Here is a 21,951-nt window from a genome sequence, read left to right as displayed (position 1 = left end):
GACAAGTTACAAAACAGTATGCCATTGCTGTAGATCCAAAATCACCACCACCACCACAAAATGTATATATGCACATAAAAGAAAATCTGGAAAAATACCCTAAACTGTTAACTGTTAGCAATGGTTACTGCTGGAAAGTGAGATTATAGGCAATCTTCACTTCCTACAGATTTATTTACTTATTTGTTTTATTTATTTACAATGAGTTACTTTTGTAAGTGGACCAAAAAAAGAGAGAGAGAAATTCTAATATTTTAATGTTTATTTATTTGAGAGAGAGAGACAGACAGACAGACAGACAGCGTGAGCAGGGGAGGGGCAGAGAGAGAGGGAGACGTAGAACCTGAAGCAGGCTCCAGGCTCTGAGCTGTCAGCACAGAGCCCAATGCGAGGCTCGAACCCAAAAACTGCAAGATCATGACCCAAGCCCAAATCGGACACTTAACTGACTGAGCCACTCAGGCGCTCCGAGAGGAAAAAATGTAAAAGGTTTCCTTGTCCACCGGGGAGAAAGAGTTGTCTCTGCCTTCTGTGGTTTCTGTAGCTGCCCTTGCTGCCTTGGTGTGCCCATAACATCTGGCTGCTCTTGCTAACCTCCAGACTCCTCTCTAGTGCTCCTGGCTGTGGGACAGGTGGAGCTCGTCCCAAAGGAACAGGTGCTCACCCGCCCATGGGTTCCACCACGATATCCCGGGGACGATCAAGGTTCTCCCAGATGAGAACTGTCCTCATGCTGCCATCTGTGTTGGCCACTTCAATCCGGTCTGTACCTACCAAGAAATCGGGGGCAAAGATATTAACTCTATGCTTGGTCGTTCACCCGACTACCTTCCGCTCCCAGCACAGAGCCTGGCATGCAGTAAACACTCAAGAAATATTTTACGATAGATGAGCAACAGATATTTAGTGACCTGAATTTGGAGAAGATGCTGCTCCGGGTCCAAGAACCACACTTGGAGGCGCTCTGGTATAAGGCATCCCTCTTACCTCCCACACTCACTCACCTGGCTCATCGAAAATACCTGTTTTATTAAGACAGTGATAGAACGAAAACCACAGGGCATAGTTTCCTTATCTGAAATGCCTCAAAACATTCTTGAGCACCAGCTACACAGAGGCAGGAGCTGCCATTTGATTGGCAAATGCCAAATCCTCAGCTATGAGCATCTAGCTTCAGCTCTGCAGCAGCCCCACCACTTCTGACCTACCAAGAACTTCAGGCCAAGACAAGTGGCCTAGGAGGGGCACTGGGCCCCTTGTACCTGAGACTAGAATTTTAATAAGGGGAATCCCACAGAGCCAGGCCATGGCTGCCCTATACATACCTGCATCTGTCCAGTATAGCTTGTTGGTGACCCAATCAATGGCCAGGCCTGCTGGGCTCTCCAAACTGGTATCTACCACCACCTGGACAGGAAGCAAAGCTGTATCACCAAACTTTGTTCAAGCAAAGCTGAGGACTTGTACCTCAGCTCTGGGACCCAACTGTACCAATTCTCAAGGTTGGCAAAGGTATGGGAAGCCTTTGCCCAGGACAGGGTGGATTCCACCCCTCAATCTCTGCCCTCCCCAAGGGCCTGTGCCCTCGATGGGCCCTACCTCCTGTCCTGTTCCATCCCACTTGGCCCTGCTGATGGTGTCAGTGCTGACATCTGTCCAGTACACGTGGTCATCCCGGGAGTCCCAGTCAAGGGCCACAGCACTGCGCACGTCAGCCAGTGGGATGACATCGTCGGACAGGTCCTCTGTGTCGAAGCTGATCCGACGGATGTCCATCCTTCGGGCAAAAAGCAGGAACTTGTCAAGACCTGATCAAAGGCCGAAAGGGGTCTTCTTTTAATGCTCTAAATCCAGTAACAATGACAGACACAGACGCTCACCTGTGTGACATCTGGTTCAATCACACTTCCTGGGATCTGGTGCCCTTTGTCCCCTACTCTTCACACCTCAGGTCCCCTTTGAGCCCTTGGCAGCCCATGCTGACAGACTCAGACTTTAGGATCAATGGCCTAGGAAGCAGACTCTCGCCAGGGCCCAGAAGTGCATCCTGTTTAAGCATCTGTCAGCTTCCATCTCCTTGTCTCTCCTCTTTGCTCAGCTTCTTCCGGTGCACTGGCTAGATCACCATCAGCCCCCAGCCGACCTCACGGACTTCTGTTTCTGCTTCAGGCCGCTGCTGCTCCACTCCATCTCCTAGATCCTCTCTCTTGCTCTTCTCTTCACCAACTTTAGTCAACAATGACTTCCTGCCTTGTCTCCTCTATGCTCATAGCAACTCTTTGTGATTTATGTCATTCTTAATCTCATTTTCTAGATGAGCCACCTTGAGGGTAACAGACGTCAAGTAGCTTGCCTAGCTTCCTCTCGCTAGAAAGCACCAGGGCTGGGACTTGAACTCAGGTTAACTCCAGAGAAGGAGCTCTGGACACTCCCCTACACAGCTTCTTCCTGGCTGGCTCTGTTCTGTCCCTTGCTCCATTCTGGTCTGAGTATTTCCCACTATGCATTTCTGCCTGGAAAGGCACTTCCTGCCTAACTTCACCAAGTGTCTTCTTTTAAGCTCTGGGAAACCCTTAAGGGGGAGCTCCTGGGGAAACCTCATGTGCCTCTCTGAGACAATATGGAAAAAGCTGGGCACTTAGAAGAATTGAAGGAAAGTAGGTTCTCAGTCAATGAGTGTTGAACAAATAGTCCTTGTTACTCTGCATAGTTTCCCTGATCTCACTTTCTGGAAATGACCCAGACCCCAAGAGAAATTTGATTTTAATCAGGAATAAGAGGGTCAGTGGGTGCACAGCAGTAAATAAGAGCAGCTGCTGACATACGAGGAACTACCCTCAGCCCCTTGGTAGTCATGTCATATGCCCGGATCACTCCTCTCTGGACTATTCTTAGGAAAAGTCACCTGTGACTCTGAGCTAGACAGGGCTACCGTCTCAAAGCAATGACCCTGCAGCAGTTCAGTGGAAGCCAAAATAGTTCAGGGAGCGACTGGGGTATCCCATTATCTTTCACTCATTAAACACATATTTATCCAGCATCTACATATGCAGAGTATCACCAGAGGTCCTAATCTCGGCTCTGTTGTTCAGGGGCTGAAAGTAAGTCTTTAACAGGGTGAGGCTAAAGGTTAAAAAAAAAAATAGAAACCCCTGCTTTCTAGAAGGGCCTGGAACCTTCTTGCGACCTATAGATAAAGCATCCTACCTGGTGGAATGATACACGAGCCTGGTTGCAGGCATTCATACTTGACTGGGTAGTACCACTGAGCCCCCAGGCCTCAGCTTTGATATAAGAGCTATCAGCCTCTTAAGTTCTTCCTCTCCAGGGGCTACCTGAGGAGCCTGGCTCTTCCCCATGACAGGAAATCCCTCGGACTCCTATCTCTTGTTCCTTCCGCCCACCATCACAAGGCACATCCATTGAGGCAGGTGTCCCAGACCCACTTACTCTGGGCACAGGCATGGCTGCTGATCTTGCGGAAGCCAGTGGGACAGGCACAAGTATAGTTCTGGCCACTGGGAAGACACAGATGAGTGCAGCCTCCATTGTTGTCCCCACAGCGGTTTTTCCCTGTTCAAAGAGCCCAGAGCAAAAGGGTCAGGAAAGAGTTGCAGAGTCCATCCCAAGGCTAGTGAGTAGGGGTTTAGCTAGGGTGTGAGCTCTCTGGAGGGAGAAACTATGTCTTATTTTTTTATAGCTGCCCCAGCTGCAAGCACAGTGAATACCTGACATAGGAGATATCCTATAAATGTTTGCATGAATTAAATGACAGTGAAGCAGATTTTCAGGAGTATCGATGTTGTACCCTAAATGTCCAGCAGAGGGAGAAATTAGCCCATATCAATGCCAACCTCAAATTTCCCTGCCAGAAACCATGGCAACTGTGACAGGTGCAGGGAAGGTTCTCAGAGACACCAGAGGTTTACCAGGTGGGTAGTTTTTTACCTGCAGGCTGGCGCTGGGGGTGCAAAGTGTGGATGTCCATGGGGAAATGGAGTTTGTTGCGAATAATCTCCTGGTTCTTCCCAGTAAACTTGTTAGCACTGTTGATGCTCTTGGTGTGCCAGTCTGTCCAGTACAGGCTGTCTTCAAACACGGTGATGGCAAAGGGGTGGGGGAGGCCTGGGGAAAGTCCAGAAGGACTTCAGTCCAGACATATCCTGCCATGGGCTCTGGGCCCAGGCCTGGCAACTGCACAAATCTCACCCTCTGCCAAGGCTTCTAGGGGCTGGGACTGGGGAAGGAGGATGAGAGATGGAGGAGAGTGCAGAAAGGGCCTCACCCTGGCTAATGACAGCCTTGCGATGACTCCCGTCCAGATTGGCCCTCTCGATGACATGGTGCTTAGCATCCACCCAGTACATACGATGCCCGGCATAGTCAATGGTGAGGCCATTGGGCCAGAAGAGATGAGTGTCGGCAATGATGCGGCGTCCAGAGCCATCCATGCTGGAGGCCTCGATGCGGGGGGTGTTGCCCCAGTCTGTCCAGTAAATGGTACTAGGAAGAGGGAAAGGACATTGAGAGACAGGCAGCAGAACGCATGTAGTAACAAGGATAACAATCAGACTGAGGTCTTTTATCCATTTAACCCAGGGGACCCCAACTGGTAGGTGACACATTCTGTTTAGTCCACAGAGTGTTTTTTCAATGTTTGAATTTAAATGTCTCTAGCAGGGCATTTATTCATTTAACCTTTTTTTTTTTTTTTGGTAGTACCTGCAGGGCTCTATCTTAGGGAGTAGGAGTATAGCAATGAACAAAAGAGACAAAAATCTCAACCCTTGTGGAATTAACAATATATTATATTATTAGTTAGGACAGATACTTTTTTCTTTTTCACAATCTCTATCACTGCCTTTTGTATTTTACACACACACACACTCACACTCACACAGGGTTTTTAAAACAGCTGACTTAGAGGACACGGCCCTCAATTGACTGCATTGAATTTTTATAAACCAGAAGAACTTCAATTTAAGGAGACTTTTTTTCTAATAATAAAAATTACCATTAATTTTTATAACTCAGCTCAATCCTATGAACTAATAATAAAAATACTAAAACCTACCACTATCTAAGTATATTATGCCATTTAAAATACATCTTATTTGGGGCGCCTGGGTGGCTAAGTCGGTTAGGCGTCCAACTTCGGCTCAGGTCGTGATCGCATAGTTGGTGAGTTCAAGCCCCGTGTTAGGCTCTGTGCTGACAGCTCAGAGCCTGGAGCCTGCTTTGGATTCTGTGTCTCCCTGTCTCTCTGCCCCTCCCCTGCTCGTGCTCTGTCTTTGTCTCTGTCTCTCATAAATAAACATTTAAAAAAAATTAAAATGCATCTCATTTGGGGGGTGAAATGGGTGAAGGGGGTCAAAAGGTATAAACTTCTAGTTATATAATAAGTAAGTCATGGGGATGTAATGTACAGGATGGTGACTATGGTTAATAATACAATATTGTATTACCAGAAAGTTGCTGAGAGTAGATCTTAAATGTTCTCATCACAAGAAAAAATTGTTGTAACCACTATATATTGACAGATGTTAACTAGGTTTACTGTGGTGATTATTCCGCAATATACACAAATCATTATGTTGTACATCTGAAACTAACATAAAGTTATACATCAATTATACCTCAATCTTTAAAAATGAGTCATTTAATCTTCATACAGCTATAAGGTACGCGTGGTTTTTTTTTTAAAGATCGTACTCATTTACTTTTTAAAGTAATCTCTACACCCAACATGGGGCTCGAACCTACAACCCCAAGATCAAGGTTGCATGCTCAACCGACTGAGCCAGCCAGGTGTCCAGGCATGGTTCTTTTTTTTTAATTTTTTCACTGTTTATTCATTTCTTTTTTAAAAATTTTTTTGATGTTTTTATTGATCTTTGAGAGAGAGAAAGCACAAGCTTGAGAGGGGCAGAGAGAGAGGGAGACAGGAACCAAAGCAGGCTCCACGCTGACAGCAGGGAGCCCAATGCGGGACTCAAACTCACTAGTGCTGAGGTCATGACCTGAGCTGAAGTCAGACGCTTAGCTGACTGAGCCGCCAAGGTGCCCCAAATGTTTATTCATTTCTTTCTTTTTTTTTTAATATTTATTTTTGAGAGAGAGAGAGACTGAGAGAGAGAGAGAGACAAAGCATGAGTCGGGAAGGGGCAGAGAGAGAGAGGGAGACACAGAATCTGAAGCAGGCTCCAGGCTCCCAGCTGTCAGCATTGAGCCCAATGCGGGACTCAAACTCATGAACTGTGAAATCATGACCTGGGCTGATGTCGGATGCTTAGCCGACTGAGCCACCCAGGCAAACCCCACCATGCCGCCCCCCGCGCCCCCACCAGGTATGTTTCTTACTCACCAATTATAAGTGAGTAAATGGAGGCAGATATAGACTGACCCAAGACCACACAGCCAACTACTACAGAGCCAGGACTCAAATCCAGGTGTGTCTGGGTACAGAGCCCAGGCTGTTAACACCACACTGTGAAGAGGCTCCCCAGCAAAGTTTGGCCCAGGTGGCCTGGGAACTGTCTCTAGGGGGTGCAAGAGGGATTTGGGAGCTTGAGACACAACTCACTCACCCCTCCATGGGGTGCAAGGCAATAGCCCGGGGCTTCTCAAGGTTTTGCCACAGCAGCACCTTCCGATGGGCTCCGTCCAGGTTCGCCACCTCAATCCTTGATGTTCCTGAGTCGGTCCAGTAGAGTTTGTCATGGACCCAATCCACAGCCAGGCCCCCTGACGGAAAGAGGCAGTAGGAAGGGTCAGGGATTCAGCCAGGGCTCCTCTGTGCCACAATAACAAGTGCAAAATCTTGCACAGGGTTTTGGTTAGGTGGTGTTCTAACCACGTGACATATACTAACTTACATAATCATCACAACAACTCTATGAGCTAGATACTGAAATCCCCATGGAGATGAAGAAATCAAGGTACAGAGAAGTCAAGTAGCTGTCCAAGGTCAGGCATTTCCTCCTCTCAGCCAACCATATTCCACATCCTGAATCCTGGCTCCCTGACCCACACCCACCACACTGGCTCCAGAATTTGCAGACTGTGGCTTAAGGTTTTGCAGAGGCACTTGAGACGTGCCATAAGCATTTGAGTCAAGTGTGCATGGTACCGAATTCTAATCCACTTCACTGGCTTGTAGAATGGCCTGAGATTACTGAGTGAGTTCTTGTTTCTTTCTTTCTTTCTTTTTTTATCTGTAAACATTTGGATGTATCTACGTGGGTCAAGCAGAATATTCTTAATAGTAAGCAATCAAAACAAAATTCTGAATTAAAACAAATGCTAAGACTGAGAGCAAATTGTAACTGTTATCCATAAATCTCTGATTTCAAATTATTACATTCATAAAAACATCTCAATAATGAGCAAATGTTATAAACGTGAACCCATAAAATTAATGTACACTAACAAATGTTTTCAATGTTTTCTTTTTTTTTCTTTTTTAAGTTTATTTATTTCTTTTGAGAAAGAGAGAGAGAGAATGGGAGAAAGAGAATCCCAATGAGGCTCCGAGCTGTCAGCACATAGCCCAACGCAGGCCTCGAACCCACAAACTGTGAGATCACGACCTGAGCCGAAATCAAGAGTCAGACACTTAACCAACCGAGCCACCCAGGCGCCTCCTAAAAAATGTTTTCTCTACTAGAATTCCATCCAAGAGTTCACTGGAAGAAAGAGATGTTCTGCTGCCCAAGGTTTACAAGCCATCATCCTGTTCCTTCCACGGTTACTTTGCACATGGTGTGGCCCTGCCCTTCCCCACAGGGCCTCATTCCCTACCTGGGCTCTCGAGCCCTGTAGACACAACCTCCTCCACGTTGCTGCCGTTGAGGTTGGCACGGAGGATCCGGTCCAGGGTGACGTCTGACCAGAAGACAAGCTCGCGTCGGTGGTGGAAGTCAAGGGCAATGGCATTCTCCAGGTTGTTGAGCAGCAATGTGTACTCGGAGCGGTGCGGCAGCACCTGCCGGATGTCGATGCGATTGGCGAACAGCAGCACAGGCTCCGGCCCTGGGACGTGGCATAGAAATGGGGCCACCACTGGGCTCCAGAGCTGCTCCTGACACCCCTTGTCATGCATCCCCAGCTCCTCAGCTGATGAGTGGGGCCCCTTGCCCATGTCCAGAACTGTTGGCATCTGTACTAGAAGAGTAGGAGCCTCCAGAGCATACTCCCCTACCCGCCCCTCCCCAGCAGTTTTTCTTGGGGCTCAGAATGCAATTCACAGCTCGATTTTACTCAGATGAAAAATCTCTCTACCTCTCAGCAAATGCCCAAGTACTGGAACACTGGGATGTCTCTATGCTCGGCCCTCTGCCCACCTAGCCAAACGCCAACACCCCTTACCCAGAGCCTTGCAGCTGCGCCGGTCGGGCCGGAGCTCGTAGCCTGCTTCACACCAGCACTGGAAGGCCCCTTCGCTGTTGGTGCAGCCCTGGCTGCAATACCCCTCCTCCGCACATTCATTCACATCTGGGAGGACCGAGCAGGGTCAGGAGATCTCCGTTCTGCCATCCTCCCCCCACCCCCCGACAACCCCCCAGGCTGACTAGTTGCTTCCCGGCCCACATACCCATCTACTTTCCAGGCCTACTGGGAAGGCTATATAACAAGTGGTTAAGGGCTTTAAGGGCATGGAGACCTGGGCTAGAATCCCAACTCTGCTATCACCGGCTCTGTGGCCATCAGTAAGTTACTTAACCTCTCTGAGCTTCAGTCTCCCCATCTGTGAAACAGAAGGGACAGTCCCCACCTCCTAGGGTGATGATGAAGCGAGGTTACGTCCGTCAGATGTTTGACCCAGAGGAAACATAGCTGCCCGCCCGCTGCCCCTGCCCAGGATCTTGCCCCTGATCCAAACCAGGTCCCAGCTCACCCTGGCACATGTGCCCATCCTCGGTAAGCCGGTAGCCTGTGTGGCAGGTACACTGCACTGCCCCCCGCACCATCTGGCACTTCTGGGCGCAGCCACCGTTGTTAACATTGCAGTTCTCCTCACCCGTCCGGGGCCCTGTGCCAGCCAAGCCAGAGATGGGAGTTGAGCCCAGAATCCTCCCCCAGACAGCCAACTTGGCATTCCACCTGGACCACGAAGAACAGCTCCCGAGGCTGCAAGAATCCCTAGGGAGGATTCTCTTTGAACCACATGGGTGGGGTTCAGCCACACACCAGGGGCCAGGCCCGCCCACCGGGGACACTCACGGCAGTTCTGCTGTGGGCCTTCGTCACTGTTGTCACCACAGTCGTTGACCCCATTGCACAGCTTCCTCTGCCCGATGCAGCGCCCGTTCCAGCACAGGAACTGGTCTGAGGCACACTGGGGGCTTCCTAGAGAGGGAGTGAGAGGCAGGTCACAGCAGGGCAGGGAGTGAGAGGCAGGTCACAGCAGGGCAGGGCTTGGGTCAACAAAAGGATGGGAGCCTGTCATTTTCCAGGGCGAGCTGGAGACAGAGGAGACTCAAGGTGGGAGGGTCGGGGTCCAAGGCAGGAAACAGCTCAGACAGGGCTGGCTGAATGTCTACATTCGTTCTCTCCCCCCAGGACGCCACGGTGGGATGTTGAGGACGTGGGACAGATTGAGAGAGTGTGCCTGTGTGTCCAGCACCCAGTGTGGCTAGGGTGGTGGGGGATGCCAGCCACGGAGAATGGTCCCTGCTCACCAGGGCCAGAGCAACAGGCCATGTATGAGCTAGAACGTGAGAGGCTGCTGCTACTGTGGTCCAGGCCATAAGGCTGCAGCAGGTACACCTGGATTTGACACCGGTAACGAGAAGGGCGGGCAAAATCAGGCCACAGGCCAGATCAGACTAAAGCATCACTGTAGCCCGATGGCAGCAGCAACATCCTCTTTCCACCCCTGTTCTCCAATCCCATCATGGGTTAAAGGGCCTGGGGGTACCCCTGGGGCGCTCCACCTGTGTTCTCACAGTCCTCTTCATCACTGTTGTCTGCACAGTCATCCTCCCCATCACAGCGCCAGGACAGGCGGACGCAGCGACCTGACCGACAGCGGAACTGTTCCGCGGTACACATGGAGGTGGCTGGGCAGAGCAAAGGCCTCATGAAAGGCTGACCCCATTTTGGCCCGAAGCTCCACCCGGCCACCCCAAAATGCATTTTGTGGCAGCATTCACACCAGTCTTCTTGTCACGGTTGTTCTGAATGGCATCTCTGTGCAAGTCAGAAAAAGGCAACCTTTCCTCAAGATGCCTCACCACCGTCTGCTAGAAAACTGCCACGATGAACATATAAATCTATATAATTATAGAATAGGTAAGTCTCCCGCGTGACTGGCATCGCTTTGGACATAGCACCTCTGTGCCGTGCCCAACCCACACCACTGTACAGGACAATCCTGTCCAATCTGTCTTTATCAACGGTGGCCATTTTGGCTCCACAAGCCGTTTCCCTACTTCCAGACCAGACCTTGGACACTGGCCCCACTCACTGCAGTTGCGCTCATCAGACTGGTCGTCACAGTCCGCGTCGCCATCACAGCGCCAGCCCGCGTTGATGCACAGGCCACTGTCACACATGAACTCCCCAGAGCGGCAGGGCTGGTGGGAGGCTGGGGAAACAGGACAGACTTCTGTCTCTAGCCTGTCCATGAACACAGTGTCCATAGCAGAGCAGAAAGCCGGGCCCCAGCACCCGGCTCCTCCCTCTCTGCCTTACAGGGACCAGGGAATCCAGAAGCTCCTCCCTTGAGCTCCGGCCCCAGCTGACACCTGTGCCTTACCACCCCAGGAGTTCCTTGGGGCCTGGCCTCCCCCTCCCTCCCAGCTCCACCCTGCTGGGCTGGCCGGAGCACTCACAGCAGTCGGCCTCGTCAGACCAGTCCCCGCAGTCATCATCACCATCACAGTGGTAGATATCGAGGATGCAGCGGCCGTAAGCACACTGGAACTCCTCCAGGTTGCAGGGAGGCGCTGGCACTGCTGAGGCTGGAAGGCAGGCGTGGGGGACAGGGAGGGGCGCACGCTCAGGCCCAGAGAGAGCTCAGAGGCCCGGACTCCTCCAAGAAGGCGGAAGACGTTCAGGCAAGGGAAGCCGGTTTCACGTGGGACAGCCCTGTGAGACTTCCTTATGCTGCTGGAGCCATGGGGACCCTCCCTCTGCACCTGAGGAATCTGCTCCCACCCTAGCTCAGCCTCGGAGGAACAGTTTCGTAAGAGCCTGCCCTCCTGGCCCACTGCACGTGCACCCCTCTGCCCACGGGATGCTGCCTCCTGCCCCGGCCCGAGTTCTGGGGCCACTCACGACAGCTCTCCTCGTCAGAGCCATCTTTGCAGTCCGTGTCACCATCGCAGTACCAGTGCTCAGCGATGCAGCTTCCGTCACTGCAGCGGAATTCCTTGTCAGAGCACTTGCGCATGTCTGGGGGACGCAATGGGACAGCGATCCTGCGGGAGCCCGACAGGACAGGCCGCCCTCCTAAGATCCTCCCCGACTCCCACCCACACTGCCCCTGTGGGTCTGACCCCATCCCTGGAAGACACCACGGATTTGGTGCAGACCGTCTGGGGAAAGCCGCAGCCCTGGAGACATGGGGCCTTGGGTTCCTGTTCCCCTCGTGGTGGTTCGGAGTGTGTGGGGGGAGGGTCTGGACTGTTCTGCCCCTCCCGTCTTCCTCCAGCTGCTCCAGACGTCTGGGCAGTTCAAGGTGTAGCAGTGCTAAAGCCACTGCTGCCCTTCAACCCCCCCTCCTCCCGCCCCCGCCATGGCCAGACCACCAGCAGGCATCCTGCCCACCTCCCTGGAGCTCCACTCACCACACTGCTCATCACTGTTGTCCCCACAGTCGTTGTCACCATCACAGTGCCACAGGCTCCGGATGCAGTAGCCGTTCTGGCAGGGGAACTCGTCCTCCTCACACTCCCGGGGGGCTGTGGGGTACAGAGCAGTCAGGCTGCTGCAGACAGCGGGGGCCAGGGACCCAACAGAAAGCCCCATGGACCAGAGCAGTCACTTCTACACTACCCAGAGGGATCTGAAGCAGGTGGCAGTTTCTCAGGCTCATCTAACCAAGAGGGAAGGTGAAAGGAGGGGCAAAGAACAAAGACCCAGGAAGCGATGTGGGTCTGGGGCATCATTTTCTGATTGAAAATCCCCTCCCAACAGAGCCTGATGGAGCCCGCCTGGTGCCCATCACCAGCACTCACGACAGTCCTGTTCATCTGAGTCGTCTTCACAGTCGTTGTCCCCATCACACACCCAGGAGCGCCGGATGCACTTGCCATTGTCACAGTGAAAGTCAAGAGGGGAACAGGTGGGTAGCACTGAGTCCCAGGAAGAGAAGGGAACAGGGAATCTGTCTGAGGCAGGCTCCACTGGGCCGGAAAGCCTTTCCCAACACCCCTTATCCCACATTTCCCTGTGTGAGCCACAGTCCTTCCTCACAGACTCCCATGCCTGATGGAGGAGCTAGGCAGAAACCACAGCTAAGAAGCCAGCGTATTAGCAGGGAACAGCGGCGAGGGATTCACAGGGCAGGGCAGCCCAAGGAACTCAAAACCACTAAGAGAAACATGAGCAAGAAAAAAGAAGTGTATTTTTTTTTCCTCTTGTTAAATGATGATTAACACAGCTGGGCTCAATTTCCAGTTCTAGAACTCATTACTTACCACGCCGAGCAAGTCAGTTACCCTCTCTGAGCCACAGGTTGTCTGACTGTACGATGGGGGTAATTATACTTGGCTCACAGAGGTCTTTTGAGATAATGCACATGACAGTGCTACATGAAAGGTGAGCCATGTATCATCACAATTAGCTGAACTGGTTAGGGTTAAGGTCCAGGTTGTAGCTTCAATCTTATTAGACTAATTAGCCACCTTCAGACACAGGTGCTACAGCTTGCATCCCTAAACCCAGACAGCTGGCTCAGCAGTGATATTTCTATAGATCTGAGGCAGGAGGCCCTAGCCTGTTGTGCCTATATTACTTACTACACTAGGGGAAAGGAAGGTTTAAAGAGAATATAATATTTCCTAAAACTTGTATTATTAAAAAAAGATACGATTATACAGAACACTAACATAAGAAACACAGAAATAATCTGCATCCACGTATAGTATGCACATTAAAAAATGCACAAAAATACACAAACATATATTCACGTAAATACAGAGATCCATTTAAAGAGACTGCCTATAGTTTCAAGGGTGTTTTATTCCATACTTGTCACAAAGTTTGTTTTATTGGACACATATGCATGGAAATACAAGAGGACTGGAGCCCTATATATTGCGAAGAAACCACTCATCTGTCAATATCCGTCACCCTCACAAGAGTCCAATGCTCTGCATCTGATACAGCAAGTGTACAGAACATTCATCAGGCCCTCATCCCCAGGTCCCTCCCCTCTTCTACTACTTCCCACCACTCCCTGGCTGGGAAGGGAGGTGCTTACTACATCCGTCCTCATCGCTGTGGTCCCCACAGTCGTTGTCTCCATCACACTGCCACTGGGCGGGGATGCAGGTACACTCGCCGAGGGCACTCACCGCACATGTGAAGTGGCTCCGACCACAAGCACACTCGGGGCTGCTGGCTAGCCCTGTGCAGAGGGGAGAGGAACCAATGAGGGCTCAGCTCCTGCCTAACCACAGCCCATTCTAGAGAGTAGAGAGCCCCATCTCGGGGCACTGTTACCAAGAGAGCCACGGGATACCACAGGGAGATGCAGACCATGCAATCATGCCTTTCCCCTCCTCCAAGACACTAATGGTCAAGAAGACAACCTGTGACTCTAGGTTCATAACACGTCCAGTACCTTCTCTATGACAGGGCTTTTTGCCCAGTACCCCCAAGAGACAAGAGATGAATGATGCCACTCAGGGAGTTGGTGCCTTTGGGGAAAAGGAGCAGGGGACAGAAAGGGTGATGCTGTGAGACCTTGAGACCCTTCCCTCCAAAGCTAGGTTGAGATATGGACGCTTTTGCATCTGGCCAGGACCAGGCCCTTGGCTGTTAGCCAGGCAGGGCAAGAAATAGTGGAATTAAAATGCTGGAGCCCCTTTTGGAGTAGGGAACCCACACAGGGGAACAGGAAGCAACACAGGCTGTTGTGAGTCTCCAGGTCAGAACTCACCTTTAAGGAGGGTGACCAGAAGAAGTGGGGCTCCAGGGGGAGGGGAGCAGTCAGAGCCTTCCCATCTGTGGGACAGGCTACAGCCTAGAGGAAGGATGGCAGAAGCAGCCCCTCCCCCATCCTCAGCAGCACGCAGCTGGCCTTCCCTATTGAGCATCGAGCTATCTGCCTGGCCAAGTCCCATGACCGGCTGCTGTGCCCCCTCCCCAGCGTGCCCAGCAGGATGCCCTGGGATGGCGTGTGAATGGCTCAGTGCCCCTGCTCCAGCCTCAGCTGGAACAAAGGGTTCTGCCAGGGTCACTCTTCCCCCCTCCCCACATTCATCTAACCCGCTGGGCTGCTGCAGCTGGGAAAGAAGGGGGCCACTGCTCATTGCTCATCTCTCCCCCTTGCTTTCTTCTCCCCTTCCTCCCCTTAGCTGGGCCCTGCCCTCAGGCTGTGCGGGAACAGGGAAGGATTTAGGGCCCAGAATGAAAGGGTGTACTGTCATCCACCCCCCCACTCCCCAAAGCAAGGAGAGAGCCCTGGAGCCCTCCCTCTCCACTTCAATCTCCAAGGGTAAATGTGAGTATAACGCATGGGTTCCTAACCTGCAGATGGATGGATGGATGGATGGATGGATGGTTGGGTGGGTAGATGGCTGGCATTTGGGACCAGTGAGCTGTTGAAACTATAGGCAAAATGTACATTTCTGGAGTAACGGACCACAGATTTCACCAGATTCTCAAATGAGACCCCTCTGTCCCCCACCGCAAGCTAAGGGAATTGGCTGCCCTAGAAAAGATGCCAGATTTCCTGTGGAAAACGAAGGAATCTGTCTGAGGGGTGCAGCATCTCTTCACAGGAAGGCTTTACTCCAAGCCCAGGGTTCCTGTCTGTCCAGGTCTCCCTGCAAGTGCAGAACAGAGGATCCTTCTCCAGGGAAGCACTGACGACCCGGCTACCCCAGTCCCAGCCCCAGCCTCTTGGGCCTATTCTGAAAGCACCGATAAAGGAAGGGGCTTTTTTCACTCAGACCCTGAGCAACTTTTGGAGTGTGACCAGCTCATCACAGCTATAGGCACCACTCTCAGGAACTCTGGCTGGATGAAACCGCAAAGACTAGGTATTCCAAAGGACTCCATTCAGTGGGCCTCCCAACATGTAGATCCCCTGTGCAGGGAGGGGTGGTGAAGAGGAAGGATAAGACTGACTCAGTGGTTCTCAACCAGGGACAGTCTTTCCTCCGGGGGCGGGGGTGGTGGTGGTGGTGGTGGTGGTATTTGGCAACGTGTGGAGACATTTTTGGTTGTCGTGACTGGTGGTGCTTCTGGCCTCTAGTGGGTAGAAGCCAGGGATGCTGCTAGACAGCCTATAATGTACAGGGCAGGCTCCCACAACAAAGACATTCTCCAGCCCCGAATGTCAATGGAAGTTAAGGACACAGCAGGGAGCAGAGCTGCCCCACGTGGAGTTCGGGGCAAGGGGGTGAGGACAACAGAGAGGATGAAGGGGCCTGGGGGGAGGGGGAGAGGAGAAAGCCCTGGACCTGGAGCAGACAGACTGGGTTCCACCCACCGGCCGCGTGACCCTGTACAGGTCACTTAGCTCCCCGAGCCTCCATTTCCTCATTTGTGAAAGGCCACAAGGACTGGACCAGACGATAAACGTGGACGAAGCTACCCTCGTGCCCTGGCACACCAAAGATGCTCAATAAATGCAGGCTGGGGGTGTAGGGTGTGGGAGATGCAGGGACTAGTTTTTTCCAAAAGGCCTTGATTTTAAAAACCTGAGCACCAGGATTAGGAGATCAAGAATAGCAGTTTCCAGGGCCACCTGGGTGGCTCAGTCGGTTAAGCAGCCGACGTCCGTCAGGTCATGATCTCGCAGCTTGTGGGTTCGAGCCCTGTGTCGGGTTCTGTGCCAACAGCTCAGAGCCTGGAGCCTGCTTCAGATTCTGTGTCTCCCTCTCTCTCTCTCTCTGCCCTCCCCCTGCTCACACTGTCTCTCTCTCTGTCTCTCAAGAATAAATAAACATTAAAAAAATTTTTTTTAAAAAAGAATAGCACTATCCTGGTGTTGTGTGCAGGTCAAAAAGAATACTGAAGGTACAGTAGCCTTCAGACCCGGGTCAGTTTTTTTTAGGGCCCCACCCCCGCTTTTGGCGGAGTGATAAAAGAAGTCTTGCTTTCTCCCAGCAGACTTCAGGAACAAAGCATTCCATCGGGTGGGCATCAAGTCAGTTGCAGGCAGCTGAAGAGCCAGGACTTCCTCCATGTCAGAGCAACATCTGAACGTCAGCACGTGAAGGTCAGGCAAACCCTTGGCTTGGGCTTTCGTCCGGTAAACAGACACATCACACTCCAGAAAGCCAGCTCTTCTAGAGAACCACTGCCCCTCGGGATCCCCGGAGGTGGAATTCTGCCTTTTCAGTCAAGTCCTGGCTGTGAGCAGAAAGGACAGCTTTTAACCTTTTTTCTAAAAAAAGAATGATGAATGAAGAAAGGAAACAAATGCGGGGGGGGGGGGGGCGATGGCATAGGCAGGCTTCACTTTGGAAAGTGTTAAATTCGAGTACTCAGCTATGCTTCTGGCCTTGAAAGCTGTTTACAGCCACACTCCCTCAGCCTTCAGCCTTTACTCAACAGTGAAAAGATCTTTCCCCAAATGTTCCCTCCCCTTGATAGGCGAGTCGTCCAGCTTTTGGGATACATGTGAATGTGCTCAAAGGGTCTTCCTGGGAGGTTAACCAAAATCCCATTATGACACCTCACCTCCCTTGCCTCAGTCACCTTACCAATTAATTACTCATTGTTTTCTTGTGAAGGAAAGAAGGGAAGCGTCCATTTGGTGTACCAGGTACAGTGTATCATTGTAGTAAAGAGCACAGATTCTGGAGTCAGAGAGACTAGAGTTCAAATCCTGTTTTCTACCGCCAACTCTACAACTTTGAGTGAGTTGCTTAAGGTCTCTGAGCCTTAGTTTCCTCATCCATAAAACGGGAATCCATGTAAACTGCTTATTAGCACAGGACTTGTACATGACAAAAGCTTCGTAATAGTTCAAGGATCATTTACTGAGTATGTATTTACGAGGTGCTCTTCAAATACTTTTCCAACTGCTTTTCATATGCTACATCATTGAATGCTCTCAACGACCCTGGGAGGTGACACAGAGAAGTTTGCCATTGGGTCACACAGGTACTATGGGTTGATGCCAGCATTCACACCCAGGCAGATTGATCCCAGGGCCTCTGCTCTTAATCACTTCATTACCCTGCCTCCCAATAAGTGGTATCGCTATTATGAGAATTTCCAAAACCCTGAGGTCCAAAAGGGGAATTTATAATACTGGGGCGTCTGGATCCCTCTCCTTTACACAATCTCGATTAGCAAATACACAGTGAGTTTATGGATCTCAAAGCAGTAACGTTTCCTTCTGGTTACTGCTCCGGCTAAAGACCAATGTCTCTTGCCCTAAGGTGAAGTGGTGAAACAGGGACAGTCTGGAGCCCTAGCCCTTTGAACCAGTGCCTCAGTGTGGTGCTGGTCCAGAAAGGAACAGAGCTTCTGACCACAAAGAATTGTATTTTGCAGTTACTCTGTAGAGTTTGCAAGCTGCTTTTGCATACTCACTTGCATTCACCCTTAATCATTACAATAACCCTAAGTAGTTACTGCAGGCCCCACTTAAGAGGTGAGGTCATCTGCTTTGGTCAAGGTCATGGGGTAAGTAGGACAGCCAGGATGGCGGCCCCATTCTTACCCTTAGACCAGTATTCTTTTAATGGGACCTCAGAATCCAGACTTTCAACAAGCTTCCCAGATGACACTGATGCATGCTAAGGTTAGAGAGGCACAGCTCTCCACCATCCCATAGAACACTCAACTGAAGGGGGACCACACCTGTCACGTAGAGGCCCAAAGTGTACAGTGACTATACACAGCTACAGAGCAGCTTTTTCAAGTTGAACCAGACATGAGAAGGCTGAAGGAGTGTCCTGTGAGTGCTGGGATAGGACAGTTACCAGTGGGGGAGAGATTACAACAGAAAGGGAAGAATCATCATTCATAGCAGAGAAGGGTTCTTCTTGTAACACACCAAAGCTCTCCTCTCTCCTCCTGTCCACTGGTGGCAATGGTGAGGATATAAACCTTATTTAATGAAGATAAGTTATTTGAAATGACCCTGAACTACACATCCAGGCCAATCAAGGGACCAATCCACTGATTTCAGCTCCTTGGGCAGTGGTCAGTGTCTCTAACTGAAAGGGATGCCCATGTAGCAAGACAAAAATGGCATCACTAAAAGGAGTCACAGCAAGGGGCCACTTGGAAATCTCACCTCATCCATGAGATACCTGGAACCGGGAGAACTCTGGGTGCCTATAAAACAGCCCCCGTTTCAAAGGGCAGGGCTTACACAGAAAACATCAGAACCAACACCAAAGAAGGTAAATGGTTGGTAGAAGGAGGCCAGGAAGCGAACCCTTTCCTGATGCTGCCCCACCTGGACCCATGGGCCCCAAATGAATTGAAAGCCCCTGGTCTGTGCTCCAGAGGCCCTTTGTGCCTCCTCTTTTGGTAGTGTTTAGCTCACTGTGGGATCATTGTTTGCTTAACGGACCAGGTGCTCTTCAGTCTCCTGGCAGTTGGAACTGTATAATATGGAGTTTTGTGTTTGTATTCACCATGCATAGTTCAATGCTTGGTATGTAGTAGTTGATCAATACAAATTTGTAGAATGAATGAATGACATGTTCAGCTAGATTCTTGTGAGAGATTGGAGTCTAGTTTGAAAATCTACCAAGTGAAGTCTTCTCCTAGTGGGCGCCTCACTAAGGGGTAGCGTCAGACACATGATTACTGGTCCCATCAAGTTCAGCCCTCTCTTGCCACTCCTAATGATGGGAAAGAAGTTCTTTTTTTTTTTTTTTTAAGTTTATTTATTTTTGAGACAGAGAGAGACAGAGCATGAATGGGGGAGGGTCAGAGAGAGAGGGAGACACAGAATCGGAAGCAGGCTCCAGGCTCTGAGCCATCAGCCCAGAACCCGACGCGGGGCTCGAACTCACGGACCGCGAGATCGTGACCTGAGCTGAAGTCGGACGCTTAACCGACTGAGCCACCCAGGCGCCCCAGGGCTTGAGATGTCTTAAAGCCCTACTGTGGGCCAAGCTACAGGGCCAGCCCCAAAGGTTAAGCTGGAGGTGTGAATGGCCACGGGAAGAGGTGGACAAGAGTACTGTGGCAAGAGTCCTGCATTATTATTGCGTTTCTCTGGAGGAGCTTGAGGCATACGGTATCCTCTACCCTTGCCCCGTTTATCATCAACCGATTCCTAGGAGGCAAGTATAGAAAAGAGCACGCAGAACCTAAATCACAGAACAATTCAGAAATGGATTAGCTTCCTCTACTGTAACATGAGGGTAGTAACAGTACCAATAATAGCTGGTTGCTGGGAGATTTAAATGAAATAATACACATGAAGTACACAGTAAGCAGCTATTACTGTTGTTGTTTTCATTGGTAATCCCGTCATCTTCATCTATATGTCTCCTTTCTCTCAACCCTGTAAAGTAGCTATGATACCAGGCTGTTTCCATCCAGGTCCTCAAAAGTCTACTTACCCTGCCCAGCAGCTCAGTCAACAGATCTCACAAATCCAAAATGTGGCTGTGCTCTGTGAGGGGGCTGCTCAACATATTGCTTTCCTCTACCTCTCAAAACACAAGGCCCACACAAGAACACATGGCTTCACAGGGGCAACAAACCTCATCGCCCCTCCTGGGAGCTTTTTAAAGCCTCCCTCTAGCAAAGCACAGAAAAGTAATTCTTTGTGCATTAAGGTTACATGAGGAGATGAAGACTGAAAACAGAAAAGTCAATCTGAGATAAAATATATATAATCTCAACCCAGATCTTTTTTAATAGCTTAGATAGAAAATATTCCATACTAAGGGACAGTATGGGTTGGAAGCTTAACAGCTTAGGCTCTGGGTTCAAATCCTGGGTCAGTTACCCACTAGCTGTGTGATATAAACTGCTCTGAGCCTTAGTTTCCTTTCTGTAAGACAGGAACCTATCAGTACCTACCTCATAAGGACACTGTGAGGGGTAAATGTGATAAGACGAGGTCAACACCACAGTGCCAGGGATATAGCAAAAGCTTTTAAGATGTTAAACTAACCCCCAAAGTACCTTTGTGGTATTTAGACCACATGTCCCAGTTTGTGATGTAAAACTGGATTTTACATGTAAAACTGTGGTTACCAGCAATTATTCCCTGAAGAACACAAATTCTTATTTGGGGGAGATACATTTTGGAACCATTCACTTTGACTGCCTCTCTGAGCCTATGGTTGAAATGTCTAGTTTAAAAGGCCTGGTGTGTGGGAGGGTAGGGGGAGTGGAAAGAGGAAAAGGGAACTCCCCTTTCTTATTTGCTAGGCTTATGGATATTATAACCTGGCATCTGTATCTGGTTTCCAGAAGGCTCTAGTCGACCCAACACAGAAACTATCTCTTGTCCTCATCCATACCCAAAAGGTGGTGGCAGTCGGGCTCCCAAGGCTGGGGCCAACTAAGGGAACATTTGGAACGCTTTCTCCACCCCCGCCCTGCAGTCCTGGCAGGAAATGGAGCTGCTGAGCCCGGAGAGGCACAATTTCCAAGCTTTATTTCACGTGCTAATCAGGTGTCTCTCCCAGTATCCTACTCCTTACCTGCCCGACAGGACACAACACGACACCAAGACAGGGGGAGGGAGGGTCCCTCTCCTCCAAAAAGGCTCTGTCTAGAGCCCGGGAGCTTCCCGGCCCCAGAAAAACCTCTGGTGATAAATTATGCAGCAGCACCTTTGTGTCGCTGCCTCCCAGCCAGATGGGAGGTTTGCTCCCAGTCTTTTGTTTCCGGCTTTGCTCGGAGCTCAGATCCTTGGCTCCGCACAGAGGTGAGGGGGGGAACTCCTGTAGGCCAAGTCAGGGCTTGCAGCAAATCCCAGTGAGGCTTTCCCCAGCTGGGTCTCAGGCGGGGCCTTTCCCTGCCTCACTCCGACCCAAACGCGCAAGGGAATGAGTGTGAGGGACGCCTACAGTCCATCCACTCAGCGATGGGAATGCCTAAGTGCAGCGAAAGAACGAAGTCTGCTCGAAAGGGCGTAAGAGGTGCCCAAGGGCACCGAAGATGTTTCTTTCTTGCTAAATCAAAAATACAGAGCAGAAAATGGAGTCAAACGACTGCCAGGAAGGCCAGTGAATCAGCTCTTCTTAACGGCTGCTCTTGGTTACGGTCAACTTTCCGCAGCCCCCAAAAACATGACATCACTGGCACCAACTTAAAAGGAAGAAACAAAGAGACAACAGGGGTCAAACTTTGGGGTGGAGGAGCTGGGGGCTGGGGGCGACTCATGGGCTTGAGACCCACATCAATTATCCCTGCACACTGACAGGACTCCTGATTGAAGACGGTAGTCATGAAGGAAGGCGGCTCCGCAACAGCCCAGCCCCCAAATTGGGGCAATTACTACCTTATGAGCTCTGGGGCCTGACTCCTTTCCCAGGCCAGTGGGAGGGAGAGCTTGGAATTCTAAACTGTTCCAGCTACAAGAGACCTCAGCCAGCACCTCTCGCCCCAGGTCATGGCAACCTTAGAGTGAGGTGCCTGGCCACATCCCTGACCACAGAGCTTTTAACAAGGAAGCTCCCAGAGGAAAACCCCATCTCCTAGGACCTCTCCCAGGAGAACTAAGGTGGAGTGGGCTCCTTGATATAGCTCATGATATAGCTTGACAGATCTCTTTTCTGGATGTGTGGACAGGAGGGAACTATGCTTAGGTCTCATTAGGTTTTCAAGGGGGGGGGG

At 50.7% G+C, this 21,951-nt stretch overlaps 1 protein-coding gene across 1 annotated transcript in view; it reads right to left on the bottom strand.

Moving 5' to 3' along the window:
- LRP4 (LDL receptor related protein 4) overlaps positions 1-21,951 on the bottom strand; it is a 50,129-nt gene that overhangs the window by 23,516 nt on the left and 4,662 nt on the right. Inside the window, exons 2-19 of the mRNA XM_019412477.2 lie at positions 13,430-13,576; positions 12,183-12,299; positions 11,793-11,906; positions 11,281-11,397; positions 10,836-10,964; positions 10,469-10,588; positions 9,936-10,061; positions 9,223-9,348; positions 8,897-9,031; positions 8,368-8,493; positions 7,801-8,031; positions 6,588-6,744; positions 4,286-4,503; positions 3,949-4,125; positions 3,451-3,573; positions 1,600-1,808; positions 1,326-1,407; positions 665-770 (exon numbers count right to left, since the gene is read on the bottom strand). Of these exons, the coding sequence (XP_019268022.2) occupies positions 665-770; positions 1,326-1,407; positions 1,600-1,808; positions 3,451-3,573; positions 3,949-4,125; positions 4,286-4,503; positions 6,588-6,744; positions 7,801-8,031; positions 8,368-8,493; positions 8,897-9,031; positions 9,223-9,348; positions 9,936-10,061; positions 10,469-10,588; positions 10,836-10,964; positions 11,281-11,397; positions 11,793-11,906; positions 12,183-12,299; positions 13,430-13,576 (2,560 nt within the window). The remainder of the gene's footprint in view (positions 1-664; positions 771-1,325; positions 1,408-1,599; positions 1,809-3,450; positions 3,574-3,948; positions 4,126-4,285; positions 4,504-6,587; positions 6,745-7,800; positions 8,032-8,367; positions 8,494-8,896; positions 9,032-9,222; positions 9,349-9,935; positions 10,062-10,468; positions 10,589-10,835; positions 10,965-11,280; positions 11,398-11,792; positions 11,907-12,182; positions 12,300-13,429; positions 13,577-21,951) is intronic.

Source organism: Panthera pardus, unplaced genomic scaffold (assembly GCF_024362965.1).
Source record: "Panthera pardus isolate Hobbes unplaced genomic scaffold, ASM2436296v1 HiC_scaffold_12, whole genome shotgun sequence".
NCBI classification, from domain to species: domain Eukaryota; kingdom Metazoa; phylum Chordata; class Mammalia; order Carnivora; family Felidae; genus Panthera; species Panthera pardus.
This window is presented reverse-complemented; position numbering and strand designations above follow the sequence as displayed.